Source organism: Acanthochromis polyacanthus, chromosome 5 (genome assembly GCF_021347895.1).
Source record: "Acanthochromis polyacanthus isolate Apoly-LR-REF ecotype Palm Island chromosome 5, KAUST_Apoly_ChrSc, whole genome shotgun sequence".
NCBI lineage: Eukaryota > Metazoa > Chordata > Actinopteri > Pomacentridae > Acanthochromis > Acanthochromis polyacanthus.
The window spans coordinates 14091248-14109375 of record NC_067117.1 but is presented as its reverse complement, the minus strand read 5'-3'; the positions used below and the strand labels follow the sequence as shown (position 1 = coordinate 14109375).

At 40.9% G+C, this 18128-nt stretch overlaps 2 protein-coding genes across 5 annotated transcripts in view; both read right to left on the bottom strand.

The window, feature by feature from the left end:
* LOC110957237 (AMP deaminase 2-like) overlaps positions 1-9598 on the bottom strand; it is a 39314-nt gene extending 29716 nt beyond the window's left edge. Inside the window, exons 1-2 of one of the 3 annotated variants that reach the window (XM_022203149.2) lie at positions 9556-9598; positions 9157-9230 (exon numbers count right to left, since the gene is read on the bottom strand). In XM_022203149.2, the coding sequence (XP_022058841.1) occupies positions 9157-9166 (10 nt within the window). In that variant the 5' untranslated portion in view covers positions 9167-9230; positions 9556-9598. Of the gene's footprint in view, positions 1-18; positions 488-9156; positions 9231-9555 lie in introns of those variants that run through there. The other 2 variants (XM_022203147.2, XM_022203148.2) reach the window with 2 other exon arrangements.
* A 2232-nt stretch (positions 9599-11830) lies between these two features.
* On the bottom strand, positions 11831-17047 carry LOC110957239 (G-protein coupled receptor 61-like). Of its 2 annotated transcripts, none has more exons than XM_022203157.2 (2): positions 16719-17047; positions 11831-15293 (listed from the first exon to the last, which is right to left on the bottom strand). In XM_022203157.2, the coding sequence occupies exon 2, from the start codon at positions 15108-15110 to the stop codon at positions 13707-13709; it is 1404 nt and encodes a 467-aa protein (XP_022058849.1). In that variant the 5' UTR covers positions 15111-15293; positions 16719-17047; the 3' UTR covers positions 11831-13706. The 2 variants fall into 2 exon arrangements, with proteins under 2 accessions (XP_022058849.1, XP_022058848.1); XM_022203156.2 differs by having other exon boundaries at positions 16828-17047.
* Between the last annotated feature and the right edge of the window lie 1081 nt (positions 17048-18128).

The window sequence follows — 18128 nt, the reverse complement described above, 5'->3', positions numbered from 1 at the left end:
CCTTACATGCACACTCACCAGGGCTGGTGGTACTTTGCAGGCTCCCTCTCTTGTGAAATGGGGATTTAGGTTTAGGCTTCCCTTGTCCATCGCTGTTGGACGAAGAGCTGGAGGAAGTGGATGACATCTTGTCGCCTGTGCTCCTGATACTACTGGAGCAGAGCGAGTCAGAGCTGCGCAGTGGCCAGCAGAGGGAGAGAGGAGTGCTAGCTCTGCTGCTGGAGCTCCTTCTCATGGTGGGGCAATGGGGCGGCAGGACCCATACTGTGCCGGGAGAAGCTCCTCTGCAAAGTTGGCTCCTCCTCCCAGGCAGCAGCAGCAGGTCAGCAGGCATGCTGCACAGCGGCGAGCTCAAAGGCAGCCCAAGGCTTCCCCGACTCTTGCTGGGGGCCATCCTCCTCGGTTGCCCTAGCAACCAGGAAACGAGCTTCCTGTAGCTAATGCGGTGAAAAACAGCCACAGAGGAGGCCATCGCAAATCAAAGTGTGTAGCTAGCATGACAGCCAGCAGCCAGCCTGTACGCCGGCTGCACTCCGCCAGCTGAGAGCCAAGGTTAGCGAAGGACAAAAGTTTTTCCACTTGTCTAAAAATAGCAGCTAGAAACACAGGATATCAAGAGAACATGTCCATTCAGCCAAGAGAAATACAGACAAGTGATCCAGATGAATGGCAAGTGACTAAAAAGTTCAAGGAAAAAGAATGGACAGTGTGGATAAGCACAGGAACCAGCTTACTGAGTAAGCTGACTAGTTACCTCCCAATCTTCTTAATTCTGAGGGTAGAAAAGCAGCCTCAAGGCAAGCAGGACAAGCCCACCTGACATAAAGTATTATAAATAGTGGCAGCCAATAGCCAGCAAGGGCCAGTAATACAACCTATGACAAGTACAGTGTGTACATAGCTTTCATGGTTGTTGTAGTCGAGGAACAAAACAGAAATAACCACACAAGCTCCTAAAAGTCAAGTTAAACAAACAATGCTAGCATACATTTTCTCTATTGACACTTTAATTATTAGGGTCCGAGCACCGAGGGTGCGAAGGACAGGCGGTGCCAGGGCACCGACTGTCCAAGGCACCAGCGGTGCCAAGGACCCTATTGAAACCCTAGGGTTTATTATTATTATTATTATTTTTTTTTTTTTTTTTTTTTTTTTTCTCCCGTAAAGTAAATTGGCTTTTTGGCGGCCTTATCATACTCCAAAACGCGTGAAATTTGGCATGCACATCAGGACTGGCGAAAAATTTGATATTTTATGGGAGTTGCGCATGTGCGTGGCAAAATGGCTCTATAGCGCCACCTGCAAACTTGAAAAAGTAGTCATTAGGCCAACTGCCACAATGTTTCATGTACAGCTACAATATTTGGTGGGCATATGCAGAACATCTGGACACACCAAAAAGTCAATTACAGCCACGCCCTAAACCCAACAGGAAGTCAGCCATCTTCAATTTGCTGTAAATTTTTCAAACTTAATCGCTCCTCGGGAAATGACTTGCCTTTTTGGCGGCCTTATCATGAACCAAAACGCGTGAAATTTGGCGTGCACATCAGGACTGGCGAAAAATTATATATTTTATGGGAGTTGCGCATATGTGTGGAAAAATGGCTCTATAGCGCCACCTGCAAAATTGAAAAAGTGGTCATTAGGCCAACTTCCACAATGTTTTATTTACAGCTACAATATTTGGTGGGCATATGCACCACATCAGGACACACCAAAAAGTCAATCACAGCCACACCCTAAACCCAACAGGAAGTCGGCCATCTTGAATTTGCTGTACATTTGTCAAAATTTATAGCTCCTAGTGGATAAGTCTGAGAGAACTGAAATTTGGCCAGTACATGCACCAGACCTTTCTGATGAAAAGTTATCAAAAACTCAACCAGAAGCCAAAAGGTGTGGCCATGGCGGAGCCTCAAACAACTGATCCTTCGCCATGAAACAGGAATTGGTGTCTAATTCTTCTCAACATGCTCCAATCTGCCTGAAACTTTACATGTATGATGACAGTCCTGTCCTGATGTCATCCACATAGGGATATTCATTGACAGTCATAGCGCCACCTTGTGGTTTCAGGAAATAGACATCTTTTACACTTTCATGCCCTATTGTTACCCGGTTGATCATATTCACTTCAAATGCAGTGACAACAGCCTAAACACATTGATGATGCATCCCAGTGAAAATGGTGACTTGTCATCAAAGGGCGTGTCTGTGGCGGCCAAACCAATTTCGATGTTTCGCCATGAAAATTTAACGATTCATATCTCAGCTGAACAACATCCTATCTGCCTCAGACTTCACATGCTGGATACCAGGTCCAGTCTGAACACATCCACACTCATAAATTTTGAAAAAGTCATAGCGCCACCTGTTGGTAATAGTAAGTTTAAGGCCTTATATTTTCAGGTACAATGGCCCCAAACTTGGTGATATCATGCTGGAAATTGGTCAGTCGAGTCTTCACCTCTTGACAATCACACACTGTGAAGGGTGTGACATTTCATGCAACGCTGTTGCCGTAGCAACCAAATATCGCCATGAAAAACAAAGCCCTTTCTGACAGGTTAGGAATACTCCAATGCTCACAAAAATTACCACACACATCACCATTGACCCAAGGAACAACACTGTATGCATCTCGGCACTGCACATGCTATAGCGCCCCCTACAGTATTTTTAACAAACAGCCCCCCCAGCACGTTTCACCTACATCCATGAAATTTGGGAGGCTTATAGAGCACATCAGGACGCACAAAAAGCCTCTTGGAGCCATGTCCTAAACCCAACAGGAAGTCGGCCATCTTGGATTAATTGTGAGATTTTTGATGATTTTTCTCATTTTTGAGAGTTAATACCTCCTAGGGGATAATTCCAGGAGACCTGAAATTTTGTCAGTCCACACAGCAGGACTTGGTTTGGAAAAGTTATCAAAAGTTTAACCAGAAGCCAAATGGCGTGGCCATGGCGACCATTAGAGTTTTGATGCTTCGCCATGAAACAACAACTGCTGTATAACTCTCCTCTGCATGCTCCAATCTGCCTCAAACTTTCCATGTGTGATCACAATCCAATCCTGATCACATCTACAGGCCAACAGACACTCTCAGTTGCAGCGCCACCTGTTGGAGGGACAATAAATGCTGTATAACTGGCCTCTACATGATCAAATCAGCCTGAAACTTTTCATGAGTGATCAGAGTCCAGCCCTCATCACATCCACTGTTTGAAATACACTCTGAGTTACAGCGCCACCTGGTGGTGGATGGGCAGGAAATGCTGTATAACTAGTCTGAACATGCTCCAATCTGGCTGAAATTTTACGTGTGATTAAACTCTGGTCCAGATGTGATTCAGAGGCCGACACACACTCTCAGTCACAGTGCCACCTGGTGAACGTGCATGGATTCGCCGACCAGCGTGGATGCGAGGACCCGTCCATCGCTGCTTGCAGCTTTAATTATTATTATTATTATTATTATTTTTTTTTTTTTTTCTCCCGTAAAGTAAATTGGCTTTTTGGCGGCCTTATCATACTCCAAAACGCGTGAAATTTGGCATGCACATCAGGACTGGCGAAAAATTTGATATTTTATGGGAGTTGCGCATGTGCGTGGCAAAATGGCTCTATAGCGCCACCTGCAAACTTGAAAAAGTAGTCATTAGGCCAACTGCCACAATGTTTCATGTACAGCTACAATATTTGGTGGGCATATGCAGAACATCTGGACACACCAAAAAGTCAATTACAGCCACGCCCTAAACCCAACAGGAAGTCGGCCACCTTCAATTTGCTGTAAATTTTTCAAACTTAATCGCTCCTCGGGAAATGACTTGCCTTTTTGGCGGCCTTATCATGAACCAAAACGCGTGAAATTTGGCGTGCACATCAGGACTGGCGAAAAATTTGATATTTTATGGGAGTTGCGCATATGTGTGAAAAAATGGCTCTATAGCGCCACCTGCAAAATTGAAACAGTGGTCATTAGGCCAACTTCCACAATGTTTTATTTACAGCTACAATATTTGGTGGGCATATGCACCACATCAGGACACACCAAAAAGTCAATCACAGCCACGCCCTAAACCCAACAGGAAGTCGGCCATCTTGAATTTGCTGTACATTTGTCAAAATTTATAGCTCCTAGTGGATAAGTCTGAGAGAACTGAAATTTGGCCAGTACATGCACCAGACCTTTCTGATGAAAAGTTATCAAAAACTCAACCAGAAGCCAAAAGGTGTGGCCATGGCGGAGCCTCAAACAACTGATCCTTCGCCATGAAACAGGAAGTGGTGTCTAATTCTTCTCAACATGCTCCAATCTGCCTGAAACTTTACATGTATGATGACAGTCCTGTCCTGATGTCATCCACATAGGGATATTCATTGACAGTCATAGCGCCACCTTGTGGTTTCAGGAAATAGACATCTTTTACACTTTCATGCCCTATTGTTACCCGGTTGATCATATTCACTTCAAATGCAGTGACAACAGCCTAAACACATTGATGATGCATCCCAGTGAAAATGGTGACTTGTCATCAAAGGGCGTGTCTGTGGCGGCCAAACCAATTTCGATGTTTCGCCATGAAAATTTAACGATTCATATCTCAGCTGAACAACATCCTATCTGCCTCAGACTTCACATGCTGGATACCAGGTCCAGTCTGAACACATCCACACTCATAAATTTTGAAAAAGTCATAGCGCCACCTGTTGGTAATAGTAAGTTTAAGGCCTTATATTTTCAGGTACAATGGCCCCAAACTTGGTGATATCATGCTGGAAATTGGTCAGTCGAGTCTTCACCTCTTGACAATCACACACTGTGAAGGGTGTGACATTTCATGCAACGCTGTTGCCGTAGCAACCAAATATCGCCATGAAAAACAAAGCCCTTTCTGACAGGTTAGGAATACTCCAATGCTCACAAAAATTACCACACACATCACCATTGACCCAAGGAACAACACTGTATGCATCTCGGCACTGCACATGCTATAGCGCCCCCTACAGTATTTTTAACAAACAGCCCCCCCAGCACGTTTCACCTACATCCATGAAATTTGGGAGGCTTATAGAGCACATCAGGACGCACAAAAAAGCCTCTTGGAGCCATGTCCTAAACCCAACAGGAAGTCGGCCATCTTGGATTAATTGTGAGATTTTTGATGATTTTTCTCATTTTTGAGAGTTAATACCTCCTAGGGGATAATTCCAGGAGACCTGAAATTTTGTCAGTCCACACAGCAGGACTTGGTTTGGAAAAGTTATCAAAAGTTTAACCAGAAGCCAAATGGCGTGGCCATGGCGACCATCAGCGTTTTGATGCTTCGCCATGAAACATCAACTGCTGTATAACTCTCCTCTGCATGCTCCAATCTGCCTCAAACTTTCCATGTGTGATCACAATCCAATCCTGATCACATCTACAGGCCAACAGACACTCTCAGTCGCAGCGCCACCTGATGGAGGGACAGTAAATGCTGTATAACTGGCCTCTACATGATCAAATCAGCCTGAAACTTTTCATGAGTGATCAGAGTCCAACCCTCATCACATTCACTGTGTGAAATACACTCTGAGTTACAGCGCCACCTGGTGGATAGACAGGAAATGCTCTATAACTGCTCTGAACATGCTACAGTCTGGCTGAAATTTTAAATGTATGATTGGACTCTGGTCCAGATGCGATTCAGAGGCCGACATACACTCTCAGTCACAGCGCCACCTGGTGGACGTGCGTGGATTCACGACCAGCGTGGATGCGAGGACCCGTCCATCGCTGCTTGCAGCTTTAATTTTTAATTATGCTTTCATAGTACTCCATGTTATAGGCACACTACAGCTTACAATTACGGTGTTCATCACACAGTGCTTGTCATAGTGAATGCAAATACACATTTTACTGCCTGTTATTATGTCAACTCTAATTTGCCTTTTTAAACTGATCACTTTACTTGGCATGATCTTGAAAACGACCAAAATGACCCAAGAATTTTTCAGATCAATGATTTCTCATGTCACATATCTATATGTATGCTTTACTAAAGCCAGAAGAAACTGTCTGTTAATAAATAACATTAGATAGCCTTACAGAGTACTTTGAACACTTCTCATCATATAATATACTGGCGCATTCAGACTAAAACAGACAAAAAAAGAGTAAAGATCCCCATCTAGTGGTATAAAAATTTTATGCAGTTACACAAAAGTGCTTGTCCTCTCAGAGCACATCATTGCTGCTCTGGCAGATTCAGTCTACTGTGTACAGCTGTGCAGCCAAGTATTTACTTGTACAATAGCAAAAAACACCACCTGACGGGGCTTTAACTTTCTCAAGACTAAATTGTTCACATGCAGTCATTTCCTCTATTATCATCCTGATATTCTACCGATTCAAATGCCAGCAGAAACACGGTTCTCGGTGTATCTTCCAGAAAAGTACAGTTCAGAAAGGTGCTTCTCAGCTCGAGGACAGTACATTTCTACAGAACAAAAAGGCAGCTGCAGCACACTGCTTAATTCACAGCCTTTTACTGTGCCAGCAGACGAATGTCTCAACTCTACAGTGTTTTCATCAAACCTCAAACTACCACTAATCTGACAATGCAACTACAGGATCAGCCTAAAACTTTTCATCAGTCAACTTTGGAGTTCCAATACAGATGAAAAAACAGATCAGTTATTCAATAGAAATAGAAAATACAAGTGTGATAAATACTGTAGTAAATAAGTGTAATAAATACAAGTGTGCTTAAACCGTCTGACAACCAAACAACTAAACTTCAGCCTTTCTATTACATGAGCTTCACCAGAGAATGATTGAAAGATACACTCAGGGAGTTACTGCCAAATTTGGAGAAGTAATCATTGACAGTTTCCAAGTTTAAATAAAGAAATTTTAAAATGAGGGTGTCTAGCCTTTCCTGAAATCTGACCCAGTTTTTGAGAGTGAACGGTCACCATCTGGTGCAGCAGCAAAGGCTAAAAAACAGAGGCCTACTTTTATCTGAAAGGAAAAAAAACTGACTACCCCCCGCAATATGTCACACATTTTGCTACAAAATAAATTACTCACATTCCTATGTTCTTACAAGGAACCAGAAGGCAGCTACATTACCTGATGGCTCTTTTTTGGTTTTTCCTTTTGCCTCTGTTGCTTGCTCAAGCTTTCTGTCTGCACACCCTCTTGCTAAAGATGAGACCACTGTGCATATCACTGGCTGCTTAGGTTTTTTTTCCCCCCACTCCTTCTGAGCAAAGCTCATGTAATTCAGCATTTTGTTTGCAAAGGCCATACAGCAAAAAAAGAAAAACTCTGTGTGCTCTCTTTCCACAAATAGCCCCTTCATAAGTAATGTGAAATGTAAAGCCTCACTAGACAGAGCAAAAGCATTCTAGTTTAATAATTATATCCACATTGCAAAAGCAACACAGCAAACACAGTATTATTGTTAGGATTTTATAAAACACTGCCATGACATTTTCTTCTGATTAGAACTGCTTTGAGAAATCATCAGAATGATTTTCAAAAACTTAACTCAAATTTTTCTACTGAAGGATATTTTCCATTGAGCATAAAATTCAACAGCTTTCAAAAGCAGAGGAGGCTTAAAAAGGTCTACAGTTATCCTGTTAAAGCAAAAACAGTCTTAAGCTGTGATATGTAACCCTGATAGTTACGTGTCATGAATAATAAGCCATCAACAGTACAAGTTTTCAGTCTCCATGAATACCAACAATCAATACTGGCATCAGCACTAAAAAAACATATTATTCAACCATTAAAAGTACATTTTTGCTAAATAGAATATTTCTATTTTTGTTTTGCAGTCTCCTGATCACCTGATACAGTCAGTTTTAATTTTAGGTCTTTCTTTTCTCGAATTTTTGCAAATTTTTAAATAGCATTCAAATGTTTTTTCTGGTCTGAAAAAATAACAAGAATTGGTTTTGAGGCATGTTGATGTGACATTTTGACAGTACAAAATAACTATGAACATGAGATCATCTGGAGGGTTATCCATTTATCTGAACAAAAAAATAAATACTTTTCTTTAATATGTAGGATAACTTAGGATACGGAGTTAAAAGCCCCTACTCACGGACATCTATGATTATGAATACCGAAGCGGAAATTCCTGATAAATTGTCTTCATGACCCCCTAACACAGTAACATAATAGCAAAAAAAAGTGTATAGTATATAGTAACTCACTGTTTCACTTGCGAGTCAGCTTTAATTCTTTGCTGATCCAGGAAATGTGTACTTTATGCTGCAATGCTATGTCATAGTAAAACTGTAACTTTTGTTCTCAGCCCATTACTTCTGTATTAACTGACAATAATCAATAATCAAATAATCACTGATTCTCTTCTGTACTCAGCATTAAGGTCAGAGCAACATCAAACATTGAAAATAAGGTTAATCTGATGCATGCTTAACAAGTTCGTATAGCTGGATCGGTTTGACAGCGAGGTATCTTCCCTGGGTCACAGAAGAAGATACCGCATTGCAAAATTTTGCATTTGGTTTTCTAATAACAAAGCTCTAGTCAAGTCACAAGATCTGTGCTTAATTAACTAATTTAGTTTACAACAGATTAGAGTGCTGGACTCACTGTCATTCTCAGATTACATTTGTAGAACTGTAGAACTGATGGGCTGAGTGCATTTTCTCTGAGAAGATGCCCCAATTCAAGCTTTTACAGTTCAGTTTTCTATTGGCAAAACTCTAATCAAGTCACAATAACTGGGTTTAAATTAATACATTTAGATTACAACAACTAAAACACAACAGAGTGGGGTTCTTAAGTAGACTAACTTTTAAAAACAAAACTGATATTGTTCTGACTTTAACTGTGGGGTGAGGGTAGAACTGAGGGCTTCTTCCCCTGCTGGGTGGCATCTTCTCCAGGTCATGGGAGAAGATGCCCTATTACAACTTTTTAGTTTTCAAATAACAATACTCTAGTTGGTTGTGTTATTAGAAAACTTAATGTAAATCTTGTAATGGGGCATCTTCTAATGTGACTCCAATCTTAACTCCCTGTCAGTGTGGCATAGCTATACATTATACTAATTATACACAATATTAACTTTATTTTCACTTTACCCTTCTTGTGTTGAAATGATGTGTGGCTGACTTACCTTCTAACATGTTTGAGGACTAGTTATCTGGCAGCAGAGGTCGATTGAAGAAGCACAAGAAGACAGAAAACGTCCTGAAGAGAAGACAAAACAACACAACCTGGCATGTTAACATAGATATTAAGTTAGCTAGCAGGCTAACGATACCTATAGCTATCTGTCTGAATAATGAGACAGTAAAGCTGGAAACTATCCAGCAAGTTTATCAAGTAACATATTTATACATGGAAATAGCGTTGCTCTTGAGCTTAACTAGCTGCCAGTCGAGTTGACTAGGTTTGTTTAATACCTGAAACCTTACCATTATCAGACGCTAAACCAACCGGAAGTCTGTGATTAATGGAATACTCTGATACGCTAATTTAATAAGCTAGCAAGTAAACAGTTACCGGAGCTAACCTTAACTCGGCCAGGTGGGTTTTTGTTTTGACGCAAATTCAGTTTCCTCCAAAGAAAGACGAAGATTTCCTTTTAAAGGAGCCGTGTATCTGTTCAAAGTTCACACAGGAAGAGGAAAGGTGTTAAGATAAGATCTGATGAGGTTTTATCTCCTGTTGCATGCACAGGAAGAGATAGCACATTTCTAAGAATGCAACTCTTTTTTTTTTTTTGCTGAAAACCTCACTCAAAGATCTCTCCTACACTCACCAAATCCAGCGGTTGAGGAAGTGTCTTTCTAAAAAAAAATTTAGCAGGTCCTTTATTAAAACATCACTACCACAATGTATAAATACACTATTCTCATTCAAACTGTCACAAGTAAAGCCAGTTGTCAACACTAGAGTTACAACATATTTTCACGTGTTACTGCACCATTACTATCAAGGTGGTGCTAGTTTTTAGCTTCTTATATACTTTTTGCAGGTTTATTTATGACATAATGATTAATCTTATTTTTATGGTTAATTTAAGCTTTCAAAATCTTAGGCTGTGGCAACTGTAGGGTCTTAAAAAATCAAGTTACGTACAGTATTTCCTTTCCAAGTGTTGTCTAATATTTGTAGCAGTACATGGAAATACTTGAGTAGTTTTAAAGTGTCTAATTATAGTACTACTGCCAAGATCCTGTTTGCACAATACACATCCGAGTTTAAGAAGCAAATTAATTGTACCGTGCCATACATATTACAAGTTACTAGTCCTTTAAAATGTTCTCAGCCTTGTATGTCAATGTTTACCAAGCCCTGTTGACTAAAATGCATATAACAGTTTGGTAAAAAGTACACTGGAAAACAGCCTGATGTATATGGAAAAAAGAAAGGGGGAGCACAGGCTCACAGTTGCGGCTGACTCAGCACTTTCAAGGCTGAAGTCCAACATTTCCATTAACGGTCAATCAAACCTTTGGCCGTCTTTAAAACCAGCCGACTGGATTTACAGCAATTGAGTAGATCCTGATGGATTATGATTTTCAAAGGATGTTGACTGATCCTGTGTAAGGCTCTATTTTAGTGACTTGATCAACTCACCCACAGTGGATTATTTTGGGATGATGATTAATTTTCTCGCAAGTGCTGCAGTACTTGTTTTCTGCCCTCCATTTGTATTCATACAAGCAGGCACATGTATATTTGAAGGCGCAAACACTCTTCGTGAAGATATCCATGTAAACCGGAATGTATTGTTACTTTATAAAACATGTTGGTGTTTTCTTGTTCTGGTCTAGATTAATTTCTGCTGCAGAATGTAGCCGCAACACTCTTTTTCATCTGTCAACTTTCAACTGTCAACTTTTTGGAGTTTGTTCTGTGATCATGTTTCCCTGTAAAGACAAGGCCAGTGACATTTACTATTAGAATAATTACTTTGAGAGACTTTCTTTTACTGTAAATGCTAACATAATTATTTATACAAACAAAATGTGCATGGAACAGCATTTCACGAGAAATCAAACAATAATTAATTTTTAATTGAGATGATTATAAGGCATGAGAATATAACATTTGTATTTTATTATAGAAGTTTAACATATGAAGGTACATTTAAAAATTCAAAGGTCATTTTAAGTGTATGGTAACATAAGGTTATTTCAGTTTAGAGTAGGAAATAGTCACATATTCACTCCTAAGATTGTGATAATACAACAAAAGCAAATGTCAGTTCTGGTTTAGTGTAGAGAATATGTTTTAAGAAGTCACAGATAAGGGTGTCTTGTTGGATTCCCAATACAGAAAGCTCCTCCTCCCGCCCACTACAGCACTGAGAAATGTCACTGGGTAATAATTGCCATGGGGATGGCAGAGCCTGCTGAAACTGGGGGCGGTTTGACTGAGGTCCATCACTGAGGTGTGAGGCCTGTCGCACACCAGCATCTTCCAACTGAAACCGTAAAAGCAAGGACTTATTTAGACTGAGCATCTTTATATTTTTATCCATCTATTTATCCATCTATTTATCCATCTATCTATCTATCTATCTATCTATCTTGGCCTTTGAAGTATAAATGTTACCTTAAGGTTGACGTGTTTATACTGTATCTTCTCACATCCCCACTTCACAATGTGATATACAGAAATTAAGGCACATACACTGAATCAACAAGTACAAAAATGCAGCAACAGAGCAGTGAGATGTTAATGTAAATAAAAAGAAGCTATGAGGATTGTAAATATTAAGCAAACTGTAACATCAGGAATCCTGGATTGTAGGTAAAATCACGAGAATGCATCCAAAATGTTTTACAAACATAGAAACTCTTTATTACAACAGTGTCTCTCGCTCAAGTTTTAGCCATGTTTTTTTTTTTCCTGAACACATTCATATCATTGCAGTACAGTGGAAGTCATTCTTTATTTTAATCACAGCATAAAAAAACAATCTCTGAACAAGTGAAAATCCTAACACAGACGTTCAACATCATTCACAGTTTGGGATATTTAGACATGATGAAAAGAAGGTGTCGAGCTCAGCAAGTGATTGATTGTGGATTGGCGCTGTCATTTAAAAGTATCTTAAAAACCCTGTTTCCACAATACTTAAGAAAGACCCTTGTTTCAATCAAGCATTTCCACAGATAGTTTGGCACATTTCACCCCAACACTTTGCTATAAAATACAATTTCATCTCATCAACAAGCTGAAAAACCTAACAAAATATCCTCCATTGTGTCTAATAAAACTGCAACAAGCAAATTTTATCTGCCTTAGTCTCCTTACAACATTAAAATACTGAGCAGGAATCATACTTGACATGAAACTCAGCATGACCCTAAAACATTAATATTTCCTGCACTGAGGTACCGTTAAAACCCTGATGAACAGGATAGTCCAAAAACCTACATGGATTCTCCTTTGGAATGAAAATCTCTGCTGTTGGGAAAAAAAATAAATAATAAGAAGGCAGTTACTGCATACAAGTTAAAATACATTGGCCTTTTTGTCATGAACTTTATAACAAATGTTTATACATACCAATAAAAAAAAAGAAAAATGAGTGTGTTGAATGGATACACAACCCAAGCTTACAATTTTACTGAACATACCACACAGTTTAGTACATTAAACAATGTAAGAAATAGAATCATATGTGAATGTAATGCAATGCATCAAGAGAATACTGATTTTTCAGATGTATATCCAAATACATTGATAAATACACCACATGGCAGAAAGCTGGGTGACCCTAAAAATCAGTTAAAAAGTCAACCTACAGCGTAAACTGAGTCACATTAGATCTGACTTGCTTTGTAAGAAATCAAAGAAGGATGTGTTTGGACAAGCACCAAAGAAAGTTTATCTGTAAACAACTTAGCAGTTCCATGAGAGGCTAAGCCACAATATGTACACCTCCAAAATGAAAAAAAAAATCAGGCTGGCTGAGAGGCCTCAAGACCGGCATTTTCACTGATTCAAGCCCAACTACCAATCAAAGGTGGCAGTAGTACGTTTCCCTCAATGGATTTCCAAAATACTTCTGTATTTTATTGCTGTCTTCTTTCATTTATTACGGTATGTAGTAATTTACATAACTGTTTTTTGAAGTAAATGACTTGCTAGAGTTTCAGAAATAAAAAAAGACTTGATTTGTGAAATAATTTTATCCTAATTTTTGAATACTAAATTCAATTTATCCTATGGCAGAACAAAACTGCACAATAGCAAAGTAATTACTTCAGAGGACTTTAGAGTGTTTAAATTGTTGAGTTCCCTTCCTACAACCCAGCACCTAATTAATGTTATTTTTTTTAATCTTTAAAAAGGCTTTAACAAGTTACATCAACATTAATTCACTGAGTCATTTACTGTACATAGCTGAGTGGTTGTGTAGCAGGCCAAAATACAGCCTTTTTTTTTTAAATCTAGCATTAATCTCCCTGTTCACAAGCAACAGTTTGAAATGCATCCCAGAAAACTGCATTTAACTGTTTTTCCATGACTGTTTTCAAAGACTAGGATGAAAACGGATGAGGCCAAGTGCAATGATTCATAGATACAATTTAAAGTCATTTAAATCAGCTGAGCTACCTGCTGGACAGCTTTCAACAGAAACAGAGAAACGTGTTTTCCTGAAACACTTCAAACATATTTTCAGAATATAAAGAAAGGAAAAGCTTAATTGTCTGTATATATATGGTTGTTTTTCGCCTGTTCAATCTCAATGAACTCTGAAGTCTCCTCTGCGATTTGTCCAGGGATACGGAAATCAATGGGAATGGGCTGTGCTGGCTCTGGTGGCTGGGGCTGAGCCACGGGGCAGCAGGCCTCCCCCTTCGGACTAGAAGTGCTGTGAGAGTTTTGAGGATCCAAGTTGCAGCCAGTGCCCTGAAGAAACTGAAGGAAGTTCTCCTCTATGGATCCTTCTCGGCTGGGCAGTCTGTCCTCCATCTCAACCCCTGCCCGACGAAACAAACAAGGCAGGTGCTTGCCCAGCTCCTCCCGGATCTGTCTGTTGAGACAGCCATAGAAAAAGGGATTGGAGGTGAAGCAGAAGTAGCCAATCCAGGTGACCACCTCCTCCAGAGAGGCCAGTGTGGCTGGAGGGCTGGCAGCCAGTGCTGAATACAGGTGGAAAGTAAAGTAGGGCAGCCAGCAACAAAGGAATTGTCCACCCACTGCTGCTAACACTGCTGCAGCCTTCCCTCCCCCAAAGGGCCGATGTGGAGTCACTCTGCCGGTCCCAGTCCCCGTCCCAGAGCTGGTAACCATCGTGGAACGGCTGCTGAGCGACTCTGACCGTTGGCGCCGTGGTGTGTCCATCCAGGTGGGCAGGGGGCCGTGGTGCATGGCAGCGACACGAGCCACCTTGAACATGTTGCAATACACAACCAGAATGACCAGTAGTGGACACAGGAAATACACCAGCGTGAAGAGGACCATGAAGGCCAAGCGGTTCGACCCTCCCCCTGTCCAGTGCAGTGAGCAGCGCCTGTGACCCTGAGCCGGGGGAGATGGGACGGCCCCACCACCTCCTCCTCCGACCCCACTACTCTCCAGAAGAGGAGTTCTTCCACCTTGCAGGAACCAAGCGAGCAGCGGCAGAGCAGACATGGCCAGAGCTTTGACCCAAATCCCCACTAGCACTGAAGCTACCAGGCCCACAGTCATCTTCACTTCGTAGCGCATCGGGTGTATGATGTAGTAGTAACGCTCCACGTTTATGACAGAGATAGAGAGGATGGCAGCACTGACGAGGCACACGCTGAGAAAGAGGTAGCTCCGGCACAGGGCCTCTCCGAAGAAAGCTCGGCTTGAGAGCATGCCAAGGGGCATCAGCACCAGGGCTGCCAGCAGGTCCACCACGCACAGGTGAAAGACGAAGGCAAACTTGTGGAGCTGTGGGGCCTTGGCAATGACCGCCATGACAGCCACGTTACCCACCACAGCCAGCAGATCCATGAGCAGCATCGCCAGCAGGGCTAGCGACTGGGACAGAGCCCAGCCCTCGGGCAGAGAGGAGGCAGACATGTTGGATGTGGGCTGTGGAGGTGTGTGGGAGGAGTTCCACATCGGTTCCATTGAAGGGCAGGACGAGGCAGGCAGGCAGGATCAGTCACAGGCCCATCACCCATTCTTCAAAGCCAGGAAGTGCGGCCAGAAAACAGTGGCTTGAAAATGAGGTCAAAAGCTGCTTTGTAGTCCAGAAGATGATACTGCGATCGTCAGGAGGTTCAGACTTTATGCCATCAGTCACAACCCACCCTAAAATAAAGATGGAAGAACAGAGGGCAATAAATTGCGAGTGTATTTATACCTGTTAAATTAACTAATGCTTCTGATGATTAGCTCATGCTGAGTTTTGTTTTTGCCCCAGCTACTATTACGGTTAAATTCATTTGAATTAAGTTAAAAAATCCTTCTTAGTTTCTCATATCTCAGCTGAGACAATCTTATTCATAATACAAAGTCATCAATCGAACCAGTTAACTCAATTAAGTATGCATTATTCAAGGCATGGACATTTAGCACATTTTAAGGCAATATACAGCAGAAATTAAGTGAGTAAAATGAAATTAACTAAATAGCATGCAACAGAACTGATCCACGTGTACAGAGCATAGTTCATAACTCTAAAACCAAACCATAATATCACACTGATCCACTGGAGAAAATGCAACTAAGGGATTTTAGAGAACATTTTTAGCATTTTTTAGAACAATATTATGGTAAGAGATGATTTGTGACTGGTCCTTCCCTTGCAGCAGCAGGTGATAAGTACTTTTCAAGCACACATCCTGTCAATGCATGAATGCAAGCTAATTCACCAAAACCAATCCTATCATTGAATAGGTAATAGCAGCTTTGCATCACATCCACACCTGCCGTAAGAGCTCTTATTGAATGTACATGCCCGTGGTTTAAACTGAATGTGTATGGACACCTTTTTTTTCTTTTAACAACAATACAATCACAGATCCAGCAAGGCCTCGCCAAACTGTGCCCCCATGTGTGGGTCTGAGATTCAGTGTGCTGTGAGATTTTTGCTTGTGCACATGCACCGCAATAGGATGTCTACCACTAAGGAATCTCTGATCCTGAGTATGAATGAATTTAGTCTTTCAATAGGTTGCAGTGACAGTCTGAATATTCACTGTGCATAGCTATTTCACACAACAAACAGGCATGATTGGCTGCTGCTGTGTGAATGTATCAGATCAAGAAAATCCAGTTGCCTTCTGCTTTGAATGCTGTCTGCCACAGATGTAACAAAAGCCCAGGATGTTCTGTCTGCTGTCTACAGTGGTAGTGATACAAATCCGGGGTAAAAAAAAATTTGAGCTCTAACCTCTCTCATCACCTATGAATGATTGCCTTCACTGAGCAACGTCTGTATATCACACACAGGGGTACTCCCAATTCAGTTTCATCCTGCTGCCTGATTTGGTCACATCTTACCGCCTACTCATTTATATATTAATCCTTAATGCATTACACCCATTGCATAAAGCAAGGCCCACATTCTATATAACAGAATACAATTAAATTATATGATGTATTTGTTGCACTCAGCAGTATATAATCAGCAGATTAGAGGAAGAGGGAGAGAACAAGCGAGAAAATGTGGAGAGGAACAGGAAATGTGATGGGAAGAAACAGAGACAGAACAAGGCAGAGAGCATTATGTACCTGAATCAGAGTATTTCCTGATGCAGCTGTCTGCTGCTTTGGTCTCTGAGGATAAAAACCTGGTTAAGCTCCCACTGCTGGGGTACACAGTGGAAATCAATCACTGTACCTTGTAAATGCTGTTGAGGTACTTCCCACTGTAACAGCCTCATTCTTTTCCCATCCCTTGATCTGCCTTGTGCATCCTTCTCCCTGGATGACTACAGCTGTGGCAGCAGAGGTTTTTCTGAAACGATGCTGATGTAAATGCTTGCAAAGACACCAGCTCACTCTCCGCTTTCCCCCTCCACTCACACACAGTGACCGCAGAGAAGGAGCAGGAGGCAGAGAGAAACAGGACCAGAGCCGTCGTCTCCACAGGGTCCTAGTGTCCGCATCGTTCTGTCTAATTTTACCGGAAAAGAGGAACTGGATGTGATGAAGACATGAAGGGAATGTATGTAGTTGCATTATTATAGCAATACTGGCCGGGTATTTTAGTGTGTGGGTTATTTTATCAAACCATCAGGGCGCTTTTGCACAACCATCTGTGATTTGCCTGAAAATTTATTACATAAAATGCAGGTATTTAAAAAGACATTTGCGAAATTGTAGCTTGATTTGTCAAGGGCCTTCAGAGATGCATTTTTTTAAACTGCCACTTTCACAACATTTTTTTTACGCATTGTTATTGTAAGCCCAGTTGAAAGACAATATCTCTGGAACGATTAAAGATAAAAGACTGAAATGTTCACCAGTATTTCTCATCATGCCATTGATTCAGAGTCTGCAGTACTGGACAGTAGTTCAAATTGTCTGTAATTATGGGCAAGCTGAAAAAAAGGGGGAAAAAAGTGAAGCCATCATGGAATGGAAGCTTTTGGAAGCTTTTATCAAGCAATCAACCATTCACACTCAATGTGTATAGAAGTTTTCGTACATATAGAGATAAACACAAGGTACATTACAGAAGAAAAGTATATTTTAAAGCCATAAAAACAATCCCCAACCTCACCCACCATCACTTCTCCACGTTAACATTAGTTTGTAAATGATACTCATTAAAACACAGACTGAGGAGCTAATGCCAATACGAGAAACTGCATAAGTCAAAAAATAGGAATAGCAAAATGAAACAATAATAAGGTGACAGGAGACAGAGTCAATAAATTATAAATACAGATACAAAAAATACATAAAATCAATTAAAAATAAAACAATCATATAACAATAGAGATCATAGTAACATGTTTAGTGCTGGCTTCTTGCATTAATATACAACAGTGGTCAGGATGTTGCTATGCCAACAGTACATTTTTCATACTGACTGTAACTAAACATTATACAGTGTACCATCTAGCAGTTGGTAGCATACTGTATATGCTGATTGGTTAACTGTGTTCATGCTAGCCATAATTAGCTGGCCTCTTA